General features: G+C 28.0%; 3 protein-coding genes across 5 annotated transcripts; 1 reads left to right on the plus strand and 2 right to left on the minus strand.

Annotated features, from left to right (window-relative positions):
- The first annotated feature begins 4,884 nt into the window (after positions 1–4,884).
- Nopp140 (nucleolar and coiled-body phosphoprotein 1) lies at positions 4,885–13,645 on the plus strand. Of its 3 annotated transcripts, none has more exons than XM_089219090.1 (12): positions 4,885–5,129; positions 5,720–5,775; positions 5,856–5,896; positions 10,364–10,567; positions 10,733–11,035; positions 11,250–11,450; positions 11,508–11,603; positions 11,662–11,762; positions 11,895–11,933; positions 12,099–12,284; positions 12,474–13,022; positions 13,129–13,321. In XM_089219090.1, the coding sequence occupies exons 1-11, from the start codon at positions 5,037–5,039 to the stop codon at positions 13,020–13,022; spliced, it is 1,869 nt and encodes a 622-aa protein (XP_089075216.1). In that variant the 5' UTR covers positions 4,885–5,036; the 3' UTR covers positions 13,129–13,321. The 3 variants fall into 3 exon arrangements, with proteins under 3 accessions (XP_089075216.1, XP_089075215.1, XP_015366356.2); XM_089219089.1 differs by having other exon boundaries at positions 4,886–5,129; positions 13,143–13,645; XM_015510870.2 differs by lacking the exon at positions 12,099–12,284 and having other exon boundaries at positions 4,888–5,129; positions 13,143–13,645.
- A 3,687-nt stretch (positions 13,646–17,332) lies between these two features.
- Positions 17,333–23,209, minus strand: LOC149058648 (uncharacterized). The gene is made up of 8 exons (XM_089220504.1): positions 22,961–23,209; positions 19,584–19,798; positions 19,300–19,509; positions 18,886–19,152; positions 18,572–18,786; positions 18,307–18,469; positions 18,067–18,169; positions 17,333–17,487 (listed from the first exon to the last, which is right to left on the minus strand). Exons 2-8 carry the CDS (start codon positions 19,795–19,797, stop codon positions 17,382–17,384), a joined length of 1,278 nt encoding a protein of 425 aa, XP_089076630.1. The 5' UTR covers position 19,798; positions 22,961–23,209; the 3' UTR covers positions 17,333–17,381.
- Positions 20,206–22,350, minus strand: LOC149058649 (uncharacterized). Its single transcript, XM_089218431.1, has one exon. It carries the CDS (start codon positions 22,348–22,350, stop codon positions 20,206–20,208), a length of 2,145 nt encoding a protein of 714 aa, XP_089074557.1.
- Positions 23,210–23,458: the final 249 nt, after the last annotated feature.

Genomic DNA, 23,458 nt, shown 5'->3' on the forward strand with positions numbered 1-23,458 from the left:
CGCTGTTTCATATTTATATCCTGATATTGGTAATATACATTTATCTAGTTTTAAACGCATTCAGCCTTTAGCCAAACATTATGGGGCCAAAGTAAAACAAATATTTTAAGCTGAGTATATAAAACAGATAATGTTATAAAAAAAAATAGTAGTAATAACATATATATTAACAGTTAACAGCTGATGTACATCACGGCTTTGATCACTGCTGTGATGTACATTATAAAATGTAATTAAAAATTGATATAGCTTCTATAGAAATCAAATTTAACAATGTTATGAGATTTAAGCATTAAGCGTACAATTAATCATAAAACAGATGATCATGATTTTGTGCAATTTGTATATTATGAACATAAAATATTGCTATGCTGATCACATTAGTCTTCAGATAATCAGATGTATATATTACATTTGTCTTGAAATGAAATGATGCATCATAGTCATCACAAAAATATAATTAATTTTTTTATTTTCAGGACATCTTTATGTTTTGTTTATTTAAACCAGAGATTGAATTATGTTTAGCATCACAAACTTGGCGATTTAACATGGTTATTATTTGGTAAAATTAATAATTATTAATAATATTTAATAATAAATGAATAAAATATAATGAATCATGAATGTTAATAATCAAAAGTTAATAACACATAATCACATTTAACCCATATGTCGAAGCATTTAACAATGTATTATCCTTAGATCTAAGGTATTATCATAAATCGTGATAACCAATCATCAACGATAAGATGATAAGGATTATTATGAAATTTCTGCGAAAGTGCCCGACGCCCTTCCATCATTTACGACGTAACTCACTCTGGTGGACATCGTAAGCATCTTAGATCATAAAAAATGTGAAATGTTTTCAATTTCAATGATAATCCTATCGTCCCCATAATCAGTATTGTTCATAGACATATAAATATATTTATATGTCTATGGTATAATCAGCCCCTGGACACTCGGTCGCCATTTTTTTGGAGGACAAATTGTTATCACTGCTGTAATCAAGAGTTCAAGATACTATCATTGTTTTGTTATGTGATAACAACGTGTTTTCAGTTTTTGAAAATTTTGATTATTGTGAATTTGTGATCATTTAATTCCTAGTACAAAACTACAAAGTACCTTATTTGATTTTCTATAGTATTAAATCACTTTAAACAATGGTGCTTGTGTGTATTGTTAAAAATTGTGTTAACTCCAAAAGGAAGACTAAACAAAAGGACTGTAAATTGCATAGGTTTCCAAATGATATATCGCGGTAAGTGTACCCAAAATTTTTTTGGAATTGAGATGTCAAGTCAAAGTTAATTTTTATTTTATTATTATTAAATATTTTACAATTTCAGTTGTAATCAGTGGTTAACAAATTGTAAATTATTTAATCTTCATGGCCATTCTGAAGATTATATTTATAAAAATTATCGAATATGTAACAAACATTTTGCTGCTAGTTCATTCAGTAATCCTGAAAAGACAAGGTTATTACCAACTGCAATACCTACAGAGTTTGGTCAGTTAATTTAAAATGTTTGATTGTTATTTATCATATTTCATCAACTTATTAAATTGTACTTTATCTTTAGATAATACTGAAGCTGGATTTGAGCTGCCCTTAGATAATAAAGTCGAAGTGTCCTTTGAAGATGATATTTCTATTTCAGAACCAAGATACTCGAGCAGCACACCTTCTAAATTAAATGTTTCAGAAAATCAACTAGATAGTAAGTATACTTTATGGCAAGGTTAATTTTTAATGTTCGATTTTTATTTTATTTAGGGGTTTTTAATGATAATTGATAATACATATTTTCACTTTTTACTTTAAATAATGTTACCATTATCTTTTATATATTTAGTAATTCGATTTATTTTTAGGTATAGAATCATCAATCATTAGTTCAACTTCTGTATGTTCTACAATTTCTATGTCAACATCTACTACTCAAACCACCCAGCTGCTCTCTGTAAACACACCTAGAAAACGTCTGTTGAAAACTAAGGTGAATGAACTTGAGAAAAAGTATAGAATATTGGAGGAAAATTTCAACCTTATGTCCAACAAATTTTCACAAGTAATGACATCCAAAGAACATTTTTATGAAGTATGTGATATACATTTACCATCTAATCTTTCAATGATTGTTAAAAGTTATTGTAGAATGGCTTCTAGACAGCCTCAAGGCTTTCGTTACACTAACCAATTAAAACAATTAGCCCTTACTATTTATTTCTTTGGGCCCATGGCATATAGGTTCTTAAAAAATATTTTGCAATTGCCTAGTCCAAGAACTCTACGAAGAGTCACAGAAAAAGTAGATATTATGCCCGGGTTAAACGACATTATATTCAATTCTATAGAACTAAAGATAAAAAATCTTAAAGATGATGCAAAGGACTGCATTCTTTGTGTTGATGAAATGTCCATAAAAACTAATCTTTTTTATAATTTATCAAAAGATTGTATAATTGGATTTAATAATACATATGATCAAAAAACATATGAACCCGCAAAACATGTGTTATGTTTTATGATTAGAAGTCTTAATTATAAATGGAAGCAACCGGTTGCATACTATTTCATAAATAATAGTTGTACTGGAATTACATTACAGAACACAATTGTTGCTGTTATCTCTAAACTCCAGAGTATTTGTGTTAATATTAGAGTTTTCACTACCGATCAAGGACCAAATTTTTATAGTTTTGCTAGTAAAATGCATGTCACAAAGGAGCGTCCTTTTTTCTTTGTGAATGGGAAAAAAATATACTATGTATTTGACCCTCCACACTTGTTAAAATCAACAAGAAACAATTTTTACAAGTATAAACTACAATTGTCTAATGACCTAAATGATCTAACGGACAAAAAATACCTCAACGATTTTTTTAAGGCTGACCAAGGTCTAAACCGCTGTGCACCCAAGTTAACTGTTGCTCATATTTATCCTGGGCCTTTTCAAAAAATGAAAGTCTGTTATGCTGCTCATGTTTTCAGTGCAACAGTGGCCGCAAGTATGCGTAATTGCATTATAAATGGTACCTTGCCTTCTAATGCAAATACTACTGTCAACTTCATAGATGACATGGATAAACTATTTGATTTATTGAATTCTAAGCCAAAAGCCGGTAGTAAAGATTTTAACCGTCCATTTAAGAACACTCCCAAACAAAGAGAACATTTATTGAAGATGTTGAATATTTTTGAAAATATGCAAGTTATTGAGACAAAGATCATAGATGGAGAAACTATACAAATAGATGTTACTCAACGCATGAAATTCTTAAATGGGTGGCAAATCACAATTAATTCACTTTTACAACTTTGGGAAGATGTTCAAACACCGCAGTATGCATTATGTACATACAGACTCTGTCAAGATTGTCTTGAGAACCTTTTTGGTAATTTCAGAAATCAAAATGGGAATAATATTAATCCAACGCCAATTCAATTTCTTTGGGCATTCAAAAAGATATTTTTTCTTAACTACTTCAAGCATTCTGAAGGGTCCAACTGTTTAGAAGATTTAGATGAAATTCTTACTAACATCGGAGAAACTACTTCTCCATTAATTAATTCGTCAGTACTGTTTCCTGAAAAGTCACCAATCAACTACAATTCTTTAAAAATTGGAACTACAGACTATAGGGAATTAGATTTAACACCAAGAAATGCTCTTACTTATGTTTGTGGATATTTACTAAAAAAATGTCTTGACAAGCATACCTGTGAAACTTGTTTAACTTTTTCCAAAAGCCAAGACTACTTAGATGAATCATTTCTATTCACCCATTTGAAAGCGTACCAAAATGATCAACCTACAAACTTCGGTAACTTAAATGTACCATCAGATGTGTTTTTTAATTATATTAATGAACTTGATAATTTATTTATAACAAATTTTCCAACACTGGCCATAGAAAACAATGTAGGAATGAAATTGAAAAATTTAATAGATAATGTACCATTTAATCATCCTTGTTCAAATTTTAAAGTTGATTTTCTTAAAAACCTTTACTTACGTTTAAGGATTTTTCATGCTATCAAAAAAATTAATAGAGATTTACTCTCTGCTCCTAGAAAGCACAGGAAACTAGATATTCTTTCTCACTTATAATTTTTTTATCTAGACTCAATAATTTATCTTACAACCAAGCATTTTTATTTGGATGATGTGATATACCTACTGCTTAATGACAATATTGAAATGTATTAACTTTTTAAATCTATTTTTATTTATTTATTTTTTTTTTTGTACAGAACTGCAAAATATACTATTTACTGATAATATTAAGTTTCAATAATTTGTTTTAAACCCTATTTTTATTAATATGACGTTTTAGATTTACTGCTTAATGACAATATTGAGTTTTAATAATTTGTTATAACTATTTTTAATTTTTTTTTTTTTTATGTACAAAACTGTAAAATATACTATTTACAGATAATATTGGGTTTCTGTAATTTGTTTTATACTTACTATTTTTATTTTGTAAGAAAATTTACTATTTAATGACAAAATTTGAATTTTCAAATAAAATTACTATATAATGATGCAACATAGTTTTTTTTCTCATTAAAGGTCACACTGTTTTGTCCTCCAAAAACATGGCGTCATTGATTTAGTTATTATCCTATGTTTGCTGTATATTTTATAATCAGTGTCCATTCTGATTGTCTTATTCTGTGGTATAATTGTTCAACACGTGGATTTGTCCGGGTAATCGAGACATCAACGCTTGCCACAGTTTATCAGGTTCACGGCCGTTGGCTACACCGTACACATTCCCACCCACTACGAATCATCACTCTCGACACTCTCGTGGATTGCAGGCCACTTCCATGTTCCATTGAAATAAACAAATCCAAATTCTTTTACCCACCGCCACTACGCCACTACGGACGCAGCATAGGACCACGAGGCTCATTTGCGTGCCGGCCATTTAGTACGTGAGTCACTTGGTAGACATTGTTTGCTAATACTTCTTTTTTTTGAAAACTCGAATTAGCACTACGCGGCATCGAAATGAGTACTGAAACCGTAAACGCGTTGGTGTTTGACTATCTGAACTCATTGGATCAGAACCTTGCAAACATGTTCCAAACCAAGACTAAAGCCGTGAGTATATGCATCTATTATGGAAACCACGTGTGTGTGTGTGCCTAAAAGTTTTTTTTTTTCATACTATTCGAGTTCTGATGATATTTTACCTCGTATTAACACTAAGAGCCGTTTCTTCGTCTAATAATGTTCAAATATTCGGGCTTTGTAAAATTAAAATCATCTATATTAGAGGTTTTTCTATTTTTTTACACGTGGTATCCTAATATATCAAGCTTATGATTTTATTCCATATTTCATCGTAAGATCTTAAATTATGATTATGTTGTATGTAAATACACCTGTATAGTACTTTGAATCGATGTTGACTTTGAACTTCTAGCTAATTCACGCAGTTACAGCTATCCTTTATCCAAGATAAATAAATTGTAAACAGATTTTTATTATGTAATAGTAGTTGTAATTGTTTTAAGAATATATAGTTTTATATTTACAGTGATGTAAATATATTTGGGTATAAATTCTACACGATTTTTTTTGTAAAAAAAATATATACGTTTTTTCTTGGTCTTAATTTTGTGTTATATGCTTAGTATCTACAACAAAATAAATATATATTCTAATTTTGATTTTATTTAAAATTCCAGTCAAAACTGCAGAGAGGACAAACTAAATTAACCCAGCTAATAAATGACCATTTGAAGTAAGTATTTTCAATCTGATACATAAGTTTTTACAATAATCTGTTAACATAGCTAATTAATATTTAAAATATTTTTTCAGGACTTCTAAAAAGACAATTAAATTACAGAAAAATGGACCTTGTAAGTATTAAAATAGTTATTGTATTTATATTATTATATTGCGCTATCCAATTGTTGACCTCTACGTAGATTCTTTTGACCCTTGGAGTTGTTGGAAAGTGATCAGTTCCCCAACGGTGATTCTGTCGAACTGCCTCCATGAAATTCTTGACTCCAAAGTGGAATTTTTCTACATTTTCGAAAAAATTTATTTGCGTGAAAAATTCTGCTTCTCCTCTTGAATTTTTGATGTTCTTCTTAGGGTTCCGTAGTCGACTGCGCCAGATGTAGTAATCACTTGCCTACTGGTATCAGTAGTCTAGGATGATGTTGGAAGGTGACACTTGAGTTAATTTAAACAACGTTGAATTCTTCTTTGTTAGACTGATTGATTATTTATTTTGACAAAACATATATTTATTTATGAACATGAAAGCTGAATTTTATTTAACAAGTTAAGTATTCTGAATGACTAGAATAAATTCGGTTTGACTCGAATATTTTCTAAGTTCAGAATATTATTTTATGAGAATTTTTCTAAGTCCAATTTAATTAATTAAAGAATAGACTGGTGTGAAGGTGCTCTGGCTAGTCTGGTCAAGTCGCGTCCGAATACAGGCCGTTTCGGGGTCTCTTATATAGTACTACCCTCTACTCCCCATAGTCTACTTGCTCTTGTCGCTGTTCTCACAGATGTGGTATAATTATCTAGACTGACGGAAATGTTACTTGCCCACATACAAATGTGCATTCCGTGCAGCTGCAGACCTCGATAATTTATATTATTATTATGTAAAAATATATATTATGATATTACATTATAACATTGGTTATTGGAACTTTTGTATTGATGTATAACCCCACACCTTGTGTACCCCTATCAATGATCTTTTATAGTCGTATGACCACATGATTTCGTGTTTCCCTAATGTTAATGATTTCCACTAAATGCTTTCTCTCCTACAATTACAAAGTTTGTCTCGCACCCTACCCTAGCTTTGTTCAGCTGGTACCTAGTTGATTGTGAACTGCACAATGTGGGACGCTAGTCCATAGCAGTAATGTTTTTAGTAAATATCTGTAAATCCCAACAAACGGACAAAACATGACTCATAAATATTATTAGCGTGTTCCTTAAATTTTTGATTTTAAAAAATGTTTTGTCTCACCCCCTAAATGTGTGCGTATATGTATAAAAATGAACTGCAAAAAATTTAAAACCAATCTGTTAAGATTAACCCGTGCTGATTTGTAATTTAAGTTTGAACTCCTTAAATTTTTAAATATTTACGAAAATTTTCCACATTTCCATAAATATTTCGTTAACCTTTAGAAATATCGACATTTTTTATATACTATATTTTAAAGTAAATTAAATTTCCTATAACTTTTATGGTATGATATTTTTTAATATCTCCAATAGTTCGTGAAGTATATTGACTAGAACGTAAAAAAACATGATATCTTTTTAAATACGACTAGCATAGTAACGATTAGTAATAACTAATCATAAATAATGTTATAGAATAATTATTAATAATTATGCTTATGATTTATAAAACTTTTTAAAAAATGTAACATTTTTATTATGAAAAAAAATCCTATAGAATAAAAAATGTTAATACTGTAAAAAAGTACTTTTTTACAACCTGGATAAATTTTCCGATGTTCTTGTACACATTTTAGTATATATTGTTTTTGACCTTCATCTAATGTTAATGTTGCATTATATTGTTCCAACAGCTTCACGGCTCTTTCTGCAGTATCATCAACTATTTTTAATGAATCAATAATTTTTTTACCATTTATGTAACTTTCACTAGATTCTCAGGAAGTCTGATCATTTTTAAAAATTTGTCATCAATGTTAGGCTGGAAAAATAATTTTAAGCTTTCTTCTAATATAAATGCGTTAATATTTTTTTCTGTAAAAATTATAATATAAAATAAAATGAATTACTTATATTTTATTTTATGAATATTGTTAAACGTATTCAATATGTATTTTAAACTTAAGGTTTATTTACTTACCAATAAATTTATTATCTATTTGGTTTGGTTTAATTATCAACCCTCTGGCCGGATATTTTGTCGCTTTTCTTCTTAAGGCTTTTACCATCTGATGCTTTACCTCTAGTGGTATAGAATCATCAAAAAAAGATAATGCAGTAGTTTCTTCGGTTAAATACCACAAGTGATTGCATAATTTTTTAATTGATATTCTAGATATTTCTCTTTACAATTTATAGAAGATATATGAAATTATATGAAGCATTTGATAGAGAAATATCTAATATAAAATAAAATAAATTATATATATTTTTTTTTATTCTATAGGATTTTTTTTAATAGTTTTATAAATCATAAACACAATTATTAATTATTCTAAACATTGTTTATTATTAACTATTACCATTGATTATAAATACCAGTATAGAGTAGCATAGTAATGATTAGTAATATTAGTATTTATAATCAATGATATTACTAATCATTACTATGCTACTTGTATTTAAAAAGATATCATGTTTTTTTACATTCAAGTCAATATATTTCACGAACTATTGGAGATATTAAAAAATATCATACCATAAAAGTTATAAGAAATTTAATTTACTTCAAAATATATAATATAAAAAAATGTCGATATTTCTAAAGGTTAACAAAACATTAATGGAAATGTGGAAAATTTTTGTATACATTGAAAAATTTAAGGAGTTCAAACTTAAATTACAAATTGGCACGGGTCAACCTTAACTGATTGGTTTCAAATTTTTTGCAATTCATTTTTATACATATACGCACACATTTAGGGGGTTGAGACAAAACATTTTTTTAAATCAAAAATTTAAGGAACACCCTAATAAATATACTTGAATAGTGTGTAGTGTCTTGTACTCCTATTAGTAAATATCAGAGAACAATAAGTTTGTATGATCCGCGGACAACAAATACACGCATTGCGTGTAACTAATTTAAAATATTAAGTTTTTCAATTTTACTGACTACATGCCTACAGTGTTCCCCATAGTAATATTTTTAATCAATAGAACTGCTAAAGATATATAATTATATCAACTTAACGTTTTATTTATGATGGTTGATATATATATATATATATATAAAGTGGTTTATTGTGCTAAAATCAATTAAGATATTTAAATTTGAATTAGCTTTATTTTAATGTCCATAATATTAAGAAGACGCTACACCAGCATGTGTTGTCTCCGTCTTACACGTGTACTACATAGCAAATTTTCGTTCGCTAGATTCAATAGTGTGTTGTTAGTTTTGATGTTAATTGACCCATTATCAAACTTTTAGGTAAGAACTAATGTTCTATCTGTGTTCTCGTGTTGGTTTTTTACAATATTTTAATTTTTAAATGAGTTATGTGAATTTTCAAATATTCACATTTAACATGCTCATAACTCAATTAAAAATTAAAATATCGTAAAAAACCAACACGAGAACACAGATAATGTTCTTACCAAGAAGTTTGATATTGGGGGTCAATTCACCCTAATATCAAAACTAACAGCACACTATTGAATCTAGCCAAAGAAAATTTGCTATGTAATACACGTGTAAGACGGAGACAACACATGCGGGTGTAGCGTCATCTTAAGAGATATTTTTTCTATTTATTATTATTGTAATTACATGACCGAAGGAAGGAAAATTATTTTGATATACATATTTCAATAAAATTCAGCGTTCATTGACATTTTCGGAAAGTTCATAAAAAGTATACACCACATATGAACAACATAAATTTGAAAATGTAGGTAAATTATTATGTGTATCAAGTCACTTTTATATTTAAAATAATAAGATAAGCATTTACTGCAAACCCCCCCCCCAGTCTGATGACATCAAGCGTTTATTTCATTGCATCACAACTCGTTTATGTAGAAATGTTAAACCTATACCCCGTTATTCTTAGAACTGAACATTCTATCAAATTAAAAAATACTCATTTTTGTATTTTGCGTTCTTTTCAATGTTAGTGGATTGATATATTGTAAATGAACCACAATTATTTAAGTTGTATTGTAACAAATAAATTAATCATAAGGTACTTGTTTGTTATTGCCTCGCCAGTACACCGTATTAAATTTATCTCTACGCCACTCTTATTTGTTATCGTCCCTCTATATAGTTATCGTGTTTAGCTCATGATAGATTATATATTTTAGGAAATAACTACACTTTGCAAAACATTCTATATCGTAATATCAAATAAATAATAATATATTTCTGAGTTCTGGCCTCCTTTGTAAATTTTTAATTATAATACATGTCATTGATTATAATATATTTTATTAATGGGGGGGCGATAATAAAAAAGAGTTGCGGGGAGATAAATTTTATACGGTGTACTGGTGGGGTGATAACAAAAGAGTACCAATCATAATATCCATCTCTCAATGAATGAATTATTAAATTTGATTTAAAAGTTGATTCAATTTTTTATTTATTTATTTAGCTGTAGATCAAATAATTAAATTAAGTAATGGTAAAGCAGCTGCTGTTGCTGATGAAGAATCTGAAGAAGAGAGTTCTGATGATGAAGAAGTTGTTGCGCCAAAGCCAAAGATTAATGACAAAAAAAGCAAGGCAGTAGTAAAAAAAGACGAAAGTTCTGATGAAGAAAGTTCAGATGACGATGATGAACCACCAGTAAAGAAAGGTATCTATAATATAGATCTTTATTCAAGGTTATATTAGCTTGTTTATACTGATAAATCTTGTTATAATTTCCTGCTAAATTTTGGTTATAATCTAATGTTTAGATTTAATTTTTATGGACTTTAATAATAACTTGTTTTTAACATTAAAAATAATCATTTTGTAGCATGTATTGCTCCTGTTAAGAAGCCAGCTGCTGAGGAGGAATCTAGTTCAGAAGAAGAGAGCTCAGAAGAAGAAACTCCTGCTACAAAAAAACCTGTTACTAAACCAGTTGTAATGCCGCCTGTAATTAAGAAAACTGCTGCAGAAGAATCATCAGAAGATAGCTCTGAAGAAGAAAGTTCTGAAGATGAAAAGCCTGCAGTAAAAAAAGCCCCTCAGGTACCTGTAAAAAAGGCTAAAGAAGAAGAAAGTTCAGAAGAGGAAAGTTCTGAAGAGGAAGCTGTAGTTAAAGTTCCAGCTAAAGGTAACATTTTAACATTATTATTAACTGATTACTGATTATTATTCCATGTGTATATTTTTATAAACTTATTAAACCAATATTAAAATTATTTCTTAATCTTAATACTTATGTATTCTTACTTTATATGAAAGGAATTTATTTTAAAACAAAAAAAAATTGACAAATATTTTATAAATAATGATAATTATAAAACTATTATTTTAATCATTTTCAGTTGTTGCTACTAAAAAGGGAAAGACGGAGTCTAGTTCAGAAGAAGAAAGTTCTGACGAAGAAGATACACCTGTAGTTAAGAAAACAGCCGCCCCTGTAGTTAAAAAAGCAGCTGCTCCTGTAACTGTGAAGAAAGCCCAAGAATCTAGTTCTGAAGAAGAAAGTTCTGAAGAGGAAACTGTAGTTAAAACTCCAGCAAAAGGTTTGTTTTAAAAATTATTTACCATAGTATAGCTATTTCTATTTTTTATTTTTTTAGCTCCCGTTCCTGCTAAGAAAGCTAAAAAAGAATCGAGTTCTGAAGAAGAAAGTTCAGAAGAAGAAACTCCAGCTACAACCAAACCATTGAAAAAAAGTAAATAAACATTTTTTTTTTTTTAAAATTATGATTACGATTATTTATTGAATTTTAGCTGTAACTAAACCAGTTATTGCCAAAGAAGAAAGTGAAGAAGAATCAGATGATGATGATGACGATGAAGAAGAAGCAGTTAGCAAGACTCCAAGTAGTCAGGTAAAAACTGATGATCTTGTTTTAAATGCACTTGGTTCTCATGTAGATTACCTATATTTACTTAATAATTTACTTTTTATCTTTTCTAATTGACAATATTCTATATTTTCTTAAAATTTATATTTTATTTAGATCAAAAGTCAGCCGTTTGTTAAAGCAGCAAATGGAGATGTAAGTAAATTTTAATTTGACCTATATATTAACTATTTTGGAAGAACTTAAGGATAAGGGTTAGGGTTAGGCTAGATATTAAGTATGTTTACTTCTACATAGTTTTCAATATGTCAATTAGATATTTGTTATTTAAAAATAAAAACAATTAAACAATGATTTTAGAATAAATTATTTATGGGAAACATGGAGCAATTTGATACTAGTAACAATTCTTTTGAAAATGGTAACTCTTTTGGTTCTGATAAAAAGAAAAAACAGCAAAATAGACGATCAGATCCTTATAGACGAGTTCGTGATGATAATGTCAGTGTTGATGGGCGTCTTTTGGATAATTCACTTAAAGCAAAGGTAAGGTTAGCCTTAATTTTTGTGGCTAACCAAACTGGCGCATGAAAATAATCTAATAATTATAAAATAACTTTATGAATAGTGGTCTTATTCAAATTCTTCCAAAATAGTCTTCTTTTTTTTTGTGTTTGATATTTTTCATGCTCAGTTTGGATTAGTTCACTAATTATTAATATTACTTCTATATAGGATGAAAATGGTTCCGGCAACAAATGGGGTGAAGACCGACAGGGAGGTTTTGGAGGTGGTAGAGGCAATAGAGGAACTCGAGGAGGATTTGGTTTTCGAGGTGGTCGTGGAGGCCGTGGAGGTTTTAATCGTGATGATGAAAATGGAGGAGGAAGAGGTGGATTTGGCCGTGGTGGGGGTGGTGGTCGTGGGGGTGGTTTTAAACGTAAATTTGATGACTCAGGAGACGGTGAAGGTGGTGGTTTCAGAAAAAGTTTTGGAAGTGGTGATGAAAATGGTGGAGAACGCCGTAGTTTTGGAGACAAAAGAGGATTTGGGGGTAATAGATTTGGTGGTGAACGAGGAGGATTTGGAGGTCGTGGCGGTGGCGATAGAGGCAGAGGAGGATTTGGTGGTCGTGGAGGTGGCGGAAGAGGTTTTGGTGGACGCGGTGGTGGGGACCGTGGTAGAGGTGGTCGTGGTGGTGGTGGTGGAGACAGATATTTCAATAAAAGTTTTGACTCTAATAGTTCAACACCGCAAAACAAAAAAATTAAATTTGATGATTGAGTAAGTATTATAGTGATTTACACAGTGTACAATGTTTACTTAGTAAATAACCTTTTATCAGTCAATGATATTGTGCCAAGTGTTTCTGTTTACTTAGTTTTAATAGTTATGTATTTTCAGAAAGGTCAATATGAAAATTGGGGTAAGAAAGCTGCTCTAGACTTACAATACACTAAAGGAAAATCATTTAGACATGAAAAAACAAAAAAAAAACGTGGCTCTTATCGAGGTGGACAAATTGATGTAGGTTGTAATTCCATTAAATTTGACGATTAACAATAAAATCGTTTTCAAATTAACTTTTTATTTTTTCAACATTATTATTGTTATTACAACAATTCCTATCATTATTAAAATGTCATTTTATAACTTAAGTATAAACAAGAGTTTGTAATTGCATTCTTTAAATTTCTTTTATTAATGAATGAACTAGATTCGTGTATTTTAAGTTTAGAAGTAAGATTTGTAAATAATTAATATTTAAGTGACTGTAATTAAAAGTTATGTATTCATTTTTGAATTAGGATATAATTTTAATTATTATAATTACCTCATTTAAATAATTTAATGTATGTTGAAAAATAAATATTTTTTGATAAAATATAAGTGGTACTATAAATAAATTAACTGTTATTTATATTCTATATAAAATAGAAACATTAAATATGGCCCATACTGACACTCGTTTCCTGTAACCACTGTCTTGAAGTTATGTTGTACTTTTTTTTTTGTTAAAGTTTCTTTGAAATTAAGTGATCTAAACTTATTGTTATTGAAGTTCTATATTTTTGCATTTGGAGGACAGTTAATAACGTACATAATGTTATAAGAAAGTAATTTTAAATTACAGTGTTTTAATATTACGTTACAAGTATTTTATTAGGAAGGTAATAATACTTAAATGAAAGGTTCTGGAACTCTATGCTTGAGTCAGCGTTCAAAAAATGTAGTACTTTTAATAGAAGATGTGTTGTTAATTTTTTTTATGTACCTCTGTTATTGTTGTTAGTTGGAAGTCTGTGAAGTGCGTCATTATGATCAAACTTTAGAGCATTGGATATTCTCTTGAGATCTTAGTATTGAAATACTTGAATTGTGTGTATATAGGCCTTAGCACATTTTATCTAGCATTAGAGAATATCTCCAGCTTAATATGTTAGTCTATTGATTGGTGGGTATAAATGGTATAATACTTACAGCCTTTGGTAGCTTTGTTGTAATTTAGAGGTGATAAGTGGTAGTATTTGGTGTTAGGTGACAAATGACAATAGAATACTATTATCATAAAGTTTTAAGTTCCTAAGATTTTGGGGGGAAAATTAGGTACTAGTTCGATCTCCACTAAAAAGGTTACATACTAGTTTCGGGCTTTCGGCCACCCCTCAAAAAGGTCCATACTCAGTTTTAATTATATAATTATTTAATATGCGATTTTATTTGCCAAAATTTTACTAATCAACATTTTTCTTTGACTGTCTACACTTTTATTAATTGTTTAGGGATGGATAAAGTAGTTGATACTAGTTTTAATTTAATAGTGCCAAATAAACTCGGTAGTTAATAGTTATAAACAAGTTAAACTTGTGTCAGATAATATATTTTTTAAATGTTAAACAGTATTACTAACAGACTTGAATAGTATTTCAAATACTTTTTTTTTAAGTATTCAATACGTAATAATGTATTATACAGTTATAATTTTCAAAAAAATTTAGGTACAAATTTGAAAGAAATTTACTTCAGATATTCAAGTCGATTAATTTTCACCCTCTTCATAATAGCGTATTTGTTGGGATGGAAAATTTTCTTTCACCTTCGAAATTTTATTAATAAGACTGAAGTTTTGAACAGTTCATTTTCAAATTAGTTATTAGTTTGAACTTCGAATGACAACTTTCGCATGCATAATTGGTTGTTCGTGTAATGGTAAAACAACCAGCCCATAATGACGGTGGTCGGTGGTTGTTCAAACTCATTTTTACCGCATTAAAAGACTTAGGCAATCGTGGACTAACAATAGGAGTTACGGAGTATACAATTTTAATTTTAATCTATTTAATTTATAAACTTTTTCAAATAAGTAGTGCCGTAGTGGTGTTCCTAGTTTCCTACTTATATATAATGTTATATGTTATATTATATCGAAAAATATGTTTGTCACATAAAACATAATATAATTTCTGCCTGGAATACGGCGTGACCGTAACTGTTTTATCTGTTCACCTCAAAAATCGTAGCGACAGCAACTAGTATGCCGCCATTTGATAATAAAAAAAAATAGTTCACATATTACGGTTGGAGTGTTTAATGTTTTTAATTTAAATAAAAGTTCGGTAGCTAGGAATCGTATTCGACTCTAGAAATAATTGGTGCGCCCACCTTAAAGAAATTAGAAAAGCAACAATAACAAGAATAAACATTCTCAAGATGTTGGCTCACACTTCATGGGGCGCAAATTCGTCTTCACTCAAAATGATTTACAAATCCCTCATACTGTCAAAATTGGAATACGGATCTTTTCTCTTCATCAATGCGAAACCCTCGAACTTAAAAATGATCGAAACAATACACAACTCCGGCCTAAGGTTAGTTTCCGGAGCATTTCGTTCATCACCAATTCCCAGCCTACTTAACATTACTCAAACCCCTCCCATCTGCCTAATAAGGAAAAATAATGGTATGCTTCTAGCCGCTAGGCGTTCGCAAAACAATCTTCCCTCACACCAAGGTATCAGAAATCTGCTAGAAAATACAAATATCGATCTTTCCGGAATTATCAGACACGAATATCCATACATTCCCCCATGAATCATGGATATCAATATAAACACTACATTATCCCTATTCCCCAAAGCGGATACTTTGCCCAGTGTATACAGGAAAGAATTTTACGCATTCTCGGACAACCACCAAGAGTACCTATACTAAGTTTTTCACTGAATGCTCTAAAACAAACTTGGGTGTGGGAGCCGCAGTGGTATACAACGAAATAAAACAAATGTTCAAGCTACCAGATTTCTGCTCAGTCTTTACAGCCGAAGCCACTGCGATCTCCCAAGCTCTCGACATTATATACGAAAATAGAATAAACAAAGCCATAATCTTTAGCGACTCTCTCAGCACATTAACCGGTATTCTAAATCTCCCAAGTAACAAAAAAATATTTTTTTAATGTTTTAAAAAAGATTAAAAATATGTTTTAAATTGCATTCAAAAATATTTATAAAATGTTATAATGGCCAACTTTTCATTTAAAATACAATATTAAAAAAACAAATTTTAAATATTTTTTAAACATTTTTTTTCTAATGTAATTTTGATAATAAAATATCATAAAAACATTTTTTTCAAATCAATTAAACATTTTTTAAGTACTATTTTGATGTTTTTATAATATTTTTATTCCGTTAGAAACACCATTTAAATATATTTTTAATATAATAAATTCATTATATCATTATAATAACTGAAAATAGCTATAGGTAGGTTAGGTATTTAATAATAAATATGTTTTAAAAAAATCTTTTTATTGCTCTGGTTAAAAAATATAATAATATATATAAATGTTAAGAAATGTAATGACTAAAATATATATAGTTGTAATACATTATATATACAATGGTTATAATACAATATAAATGCTTATAAATATAATATGTATTATTATTATATAGTAATAATATATAAAAGGAAAATTTTTATAAGACTTTTTCGTTTTTTTTTTTTAAATTTTAAATTAATAAATACACAATATACTTAAGAAATATAATAATATGTATAAAATGTGTGTTTTATAATGGTATACAATATATATTAATAAAAAATTACTTCTGTTTTTGATATACACATTTTTATAAGCATAATATGTATTTTAGTTATAATATATAAAAGAAAAATTGTTAAAATGATTCATTTTTTTAAACTAAAATTCATAAATAGGTATACAATTACATTTTATAGGAAATATAATAATACGTTTTATATAAACTTATATATTTCATAATACTATAAAAGTTAAGATATATAATTGAAAAAAAAATACTTGTAGATATATGTCCGTTCTTTTTTCTTTTTTACTTAAATTAATATACAATATACATTTTTATAAATTTATAATATGTATTATAGTAATATAATATAATATAATAAAAGAAAAATTGTTAAAATGATTCATTTTTTAAAACTAAAATTCATAAATATACAATTAAATTTTATAAGAAATATAATGATACGTTTTATATAAATGTATATTATTATTTCATAATAGTATAAAAATTAAAATGTATAAAATCGAAAAAAAATTACTTGTATAGGTATGTCTGTTATTTTTTTTTGTTTTAATTGTAATGTAAAATAATATTATGTTATAGTGATATTTTTATCATTTGCAATATTATTGTCGCCATCATCATCATCATCGTGATGATAATCTGCAATTTCTTTCTTTTTTTTTTGTTTTTCTTTGCTGTAAAAATACAGAACAATGAGGATCATTTTAAGGTTTAAAATATTTTACTATTTATATTCCTGTATCGGTTATACATTGTTTAAGTTTATTGTATAACTTATGCGCTAAATAATAATTAATAAACATAAAAAGTGGTTTTTATCAATCTTTATAATGTTAATTATACCTAATAATTTTTGTCAACATAATCAACGCTTCAAAGTTTTAAATAGTTCTAAAAATCATCAAATTCATATTATTTGTATATACCTACACATACAAATTTAAATAACCAGTGCTTGCAATATCATCAAAACAAAGTATCTCATTTAAAATCAATTATTTGCAATTTGTTATTTTTCATATTAAATAAAAAATAATAATTTACTAATTAGGTATCTCATTATTTAGGAATTATTTTAATCTGTGTAATAATGATCTAAACTTTTTGAAAATGTTAACATAAACCAACTTTGTCGATCAACAACTTTTTAGTGTTAAGAAAAAACATATTAGCTTATAAATCATATATTAATGTTTCTTCAATAATAATTATATTTTCAATTTTCTAACAATTAAAGACTAGGTTATTATTACTTTGCAATCCTTGTTGGTGCCTGTGCCAGCCATGACATAATACTATTGATAATATCATTTCTGATATCTTTTATTTGTTCAGGAAATTTTTGTCTAACAGCACCTTTAAATAATAACAATTAAATCATAACTATTTCATCATCAATATATAAAATACCATATTTAAACAATACTCTATACAATATATTATTGGCATAATAACAATAATATCATCTAATGAAAAAATAAAAAGATACCTACCTATAATGACTTTACAAATTCTAAACTCTGAAAATGGTTTTTTATTTTTTTGACCTTTCCAGCTGTAATACTTGAGGAGCTCATCAGAAAACATTATTTTTAAGATACTATAAGTGACTTTGGAAATATTTTTTCCTTCAGAGGCAAAAACTAGTGTTGATATCTATGTAAAATAAAATGTATATAATATACAATAAACAATATATACTACAATTATTCCATAATGATAAAAAAAAAAAAAAAAAAAATACAACATACAACATACCAATTTGTTTGTGTAGCTTAATTCTTCATTTTTCAATGTTGATTCTATTGCTAAGAGTTCACTTTCGGTTTTTAATGGAAAACATGATAAATAGTGTTCTTCAGAATTTGTATTTGTATTTATTGTCTGACGATTAGGTGCCGGTTGATCTTCAATAAAGGATGAAACATCTTGTTTTACATACTTTATACTTGACTTTACTTTATTCATATCAGCTTTAAAAACATAGTATGTATGGGTTAAAATATTACTCTTGTAGTATGTATAAATATAATTTATCAAATAGTATTCAAATTAGATGTTGGTGCAGTTACCTGATAGCTTACAAAGTTGATGACCAATAGCTTCTAATAAACTTTTATCTTTGATATCAAAAGTACAGGAATGTATAACTTTTTTGGCTAGTTTACATTTTTTCAAATCTTTTGATGGTTCATCTGGTATAGGAGTAGAAAAGGGAGTACTGCTGCTAGACTGAACTGATGTCTTCTTATTGGTAAAACATGATGTGTCAAACTCATTTCTTGGTGGAGAAATATTATCACAATAATTGTTGGTCTCATCAAACGATTGTGACTGTTCTAGTTAAAAAAAATTATTATTATTAACTGTATTATAAAATACTATGATTGAAACATATTATATACAGACTAAAATAGCTTAGACAGTGTAATAAAAAACAAAAAAAAAAACATAAAATAGTTTTTTTTTTAGAAAATTCAATTTACTTTTTTGTTTCTTAGGGAATGCAGGGTATGGTGTGGGCTTATCTTTGAGAAGTATATCATCCTCATCAGAGTGTGAAGAGTAATATTGGTCTAATGATCTTTTAGCTTTAACTTTTAATCTTTGTCCACGGCCTCTTTCTTCAACTTCTGAATGGAGGTTGGAATTCTTATTTAATTTATACATCAGTTTTAATCCATATTCATAATTGTCTAAAAATATAAATATTACATTTATGTACATTGCATAATACATTCATACTAGATTGCATAAATTTATAAATTACCAATATTTTCTTCTATAATGTCAATCTTACATTTTTTCCACTTATTATAATCGGGGTTTTCTTTTGATTTTGCATATTTTTTAATTGTAGATATTTTGAAATCCAGTGGATACCAACAATTTAATTTATTAATTATCCAACCATTTGGTATTAAATCTGGACTTTTTTCAACTGCATCATCTTCATTATCATATAATAATATTAAACACCACATGCTGACAACAAATTATAGCCATCATAAACATATATTTTAATAAAATAAATATTAGTCTAGTAGTGAAATATAAAGAATAATAACTACCTACTATAGGTAATTATTTGAAGACTTCGATGTACTAAATATTCAACTTTTGTATTATATAGAAAAACCTAAACTTCAATACATTATGTTTAAACATATAAAACGATAAATTATACACATAATAATTGCTATATACATTATGAAAACAATCTGATAATATAATACTCTTATACACATCACAAAAAAGTTTATACAATGTAACTTGGCCGGAAAATAATATATATATTTAGCTCTAATATAATATTATGAGTATGAAAATAAATATGATTAGGTTATAAATAACATTTATTTATATAAAATAATAATTTAAACACCAAGTAATTATTTATTCGAATGTAATAATGGAAATACAATAAATGCATTTTTGTGAGAAAAATATACATATTTGTTAACAATTTCATGAACTGGCCAAATTCGCATTTCTGATAACTTTTCGACTTCATATACTCCAATAGACGAACTTTCACATGGAATTGTATAAAAATTGTTTTTTCTTAGAAACATTCTACCAATAATTACACAACTGTTCATGGCTTGTGAAAAACAAATATTGTCCACCATTATAATATCACCAGAAGCTGAACCACAACAATTATCAGGAGAACTAATTTTGATTTTAAAATCACTAAACTGTATATTGGAGTATTGTGGATTAACACATGAAAGGACCAAAGGACCATTGCAATGCATTTTTGAGTAAATAGGGTATTTTTGAAAAGTCTGAGGATTGTGTGTTGCGTTTACTGTTAACAATTCGGCCATTCTATTTCCTATTTGCTCTAATGGTTTATTTTTTCCTCTTGTCATTCTTTTTATTTGTTGAAGGTAATTCTCAAAGGGAAAAGCTGATATAGTATCTAATGTTAGCATAGGAATTATTGGTGCAAAGTAGTCAGCGTCATCGACTAGATGAATCAAATTATGAAAATTATGAGTAATGAAGCTTGGGTGATATAAAATCATAAATGACTGCACAAAATGTCTTAATAGTTTTCTTGAATAATCTCTTAATTTATGGTCTTGAATACTGGTTTGATTTAACAAAATAGATATAGCTACATTTAATGTCATAAAATTGTTGTATTTTTCTTGGTTTAAAATGCCTTTTAAAGCAACTGGACCAAGATAGAGTAAAAATGACCGATACTCAACAGCTTTCCATCTTAAAAGATATTTTAATTCCCTTGGTTTTCTTACAAATTCTACCGGTAACCTTGCACTACACATAAAATCTGAGATTCTCTGAATTAATAGTCGCGATAGCTTAAAAGGTAAATCTCCATCATACCAAGTTAAAAGCATGGTCCGCATCACTCCTAAGTACACCAAATGCATTATGTCGAGAATGATTGAATGTACAAAATCAATTCCGGGTATTTTCACCAAACATGAATCAACTAGTCGATAATTTGGATCTATCCAATTAATAAAGTCATCACTTGTTTTAGTTGGACAGTTAATATCAGTAAAAACACGCTTATTATTAAGAGTAGTACCTCGAACGGTACACCTGGTACAAGAATAATACCCACCATGACCTTTAATGCCCAATATATCTTTTTTAGCAGGTGCATCACAAACAAAACCGAGAATTTTAACTAACATATTAGTGTCATTATCAATTAAAATACCTCTTTCTGACAATTCTATGATTTCCAATACAAATGGAGTTAAAAAATTATCCATGTCTTTAGGTTTTTGAAAACCATAGTATAGTCCAATGGGAAAAACTATTTTGTTAAGTTCAGGGACATTAACAACTGAAACCAATATAGGAATTGCTTGGCCTGGAGAACTTTTATACAAAGGTAGTCCATCAATATTTATTAATAAATGTAATTCATGGACATTACAATCAAATGATGAGATCAAGCGTTTTAATTGACTTTCCAAACCAAAATGAATATAATGTCCTGGTTCAACTGTTTTTTTTTCAAAAACAATACTTGTTTTTAGCAAAGTTCTTGAATCTGAAGGCAAAATGTGACTTATATTTTCAATATTTTTTTTTAAGCCAACCAACAATTCAGATAGTGCACTAGCAGTAATATTATGCTTAACAGCCCAAACACGCAAGAAATTTTTAATTGAGTTTTCGTCATTTATCGAATGGTCAACAGATTGCCTACGAAATAAATTATTAGAATCAAAGTCCAATAAAACATCTTCATCAATTATATCATGTTCACTAGATGAGGTACTTGATAATACTTTATCATATTCATCATAGTCAATACTTTGGTTAGTAAAATTTGAAAGTGTCTGGTTGAGTGAATTTATAGGTGCATTTATAACATCCTGTTCATTAGAAGTATTTAATTGTTTATTGTTATCATTATTAGAAGAATTATTGCTATCTGAAGAACTATAATGATCAAACATATAAGAACAATCCTTATTTTCGGCCATACGCCTTCTTTTACTTCTGTTTGATAGGTGATGGAATTTAGAAAAAGGTCTAGGCATCCTAAAAACAAGATAATGCCCGACACAATAATTGAATATTGAAAAAAAAATTCACAATTTTATAGTTAAAATGCAATAATAGGTATAGTTGGCCAATATTTTAAATTATTTTTAACGCAAATGTAATTAATTAATCAAACAGAAAGCTTATTAAGTACCTATACTTTGATTTCTTAAATATTTAGCAAAACTATAGACGCCAAAGAAAAAAAATGAACAGATACTAAAAAATTCAATTTTTAACAAATTAGGTAGGTATACTACAAATTAAATAATTAAGAGAATATCTTTGTATAGTATTTGTTATTCCTCTCTCTTTCTGACCCACACGCAACATAAAAAAGTTTACGTTCACAACAATGATTTGAACCATAATATTAATTTCTCAAACTAAAGTTAGTTATGAGCTTTTTAAGATGTAAAAACATTTACTTAATTACCTAACAATTGATAACTAGATAGTATTAAACATAATATTGGTTTGAATAAAAAAAAATATTTTTAAATATTGTACTAGATTAAAAAATATATGATAAATAGTAATAATAGTTTATAGTTAGGTAATACTGGTAATAGATATGTATAACATTATTATTATTTGTATTCTTACTTGGCACTTCGCGAACTTTTTCGAGTTTCTTAGACAATATAGCCAACAAGTATATAGGTAAACAGCTATTTGAACGGCGTAATACGAACGGCACTATTAAAAACATTAACGAATTACGAAACTAGAAATGCAAACAACAAGCAAACCACGATGGCGATGTACGTTGTAGATTTGAGTATTTACTATTTGACAGAAGAAAATATAGAATATAATGACTTTATAGACGTATTAAACCATGATGAAACCACGGTTAAGGCGAACACAATACAATATTATTATTATTGATTAAAATTTCGTTTAACCAAAACGGAAAATTATTTGGAACAAATGCAGTTTGGTTCCCACGCGAATTTTTCGATTTTTTTTTTACCAAAATGTGTGTTTCACGACACTGAATACAAAAGTCTAATTCCAAAATTCTCGCAAATCATTATTTTGGAAGTTATAGCCATCCAAAGTTTGCGATTTTATGTTTATACGCATATACGCGCAACACTA

This window comes from Diuraphis noxia, unplaced genomic scaffold (genome assembly GCF_037042655.1).
Source record: "Diuraphis noxia isolate RWA-SAM2 unplaced genomic scaffold, SU_Dnox_SAM2 contig0002, whole genome shotgun sequence".
Classification (NCBI taxonomy): Eukaryota; Metazoa; Arthropoda; class Insecta; order Hemiptera; family Aphididae; genus Diuraphis; species Diuraphis noxia.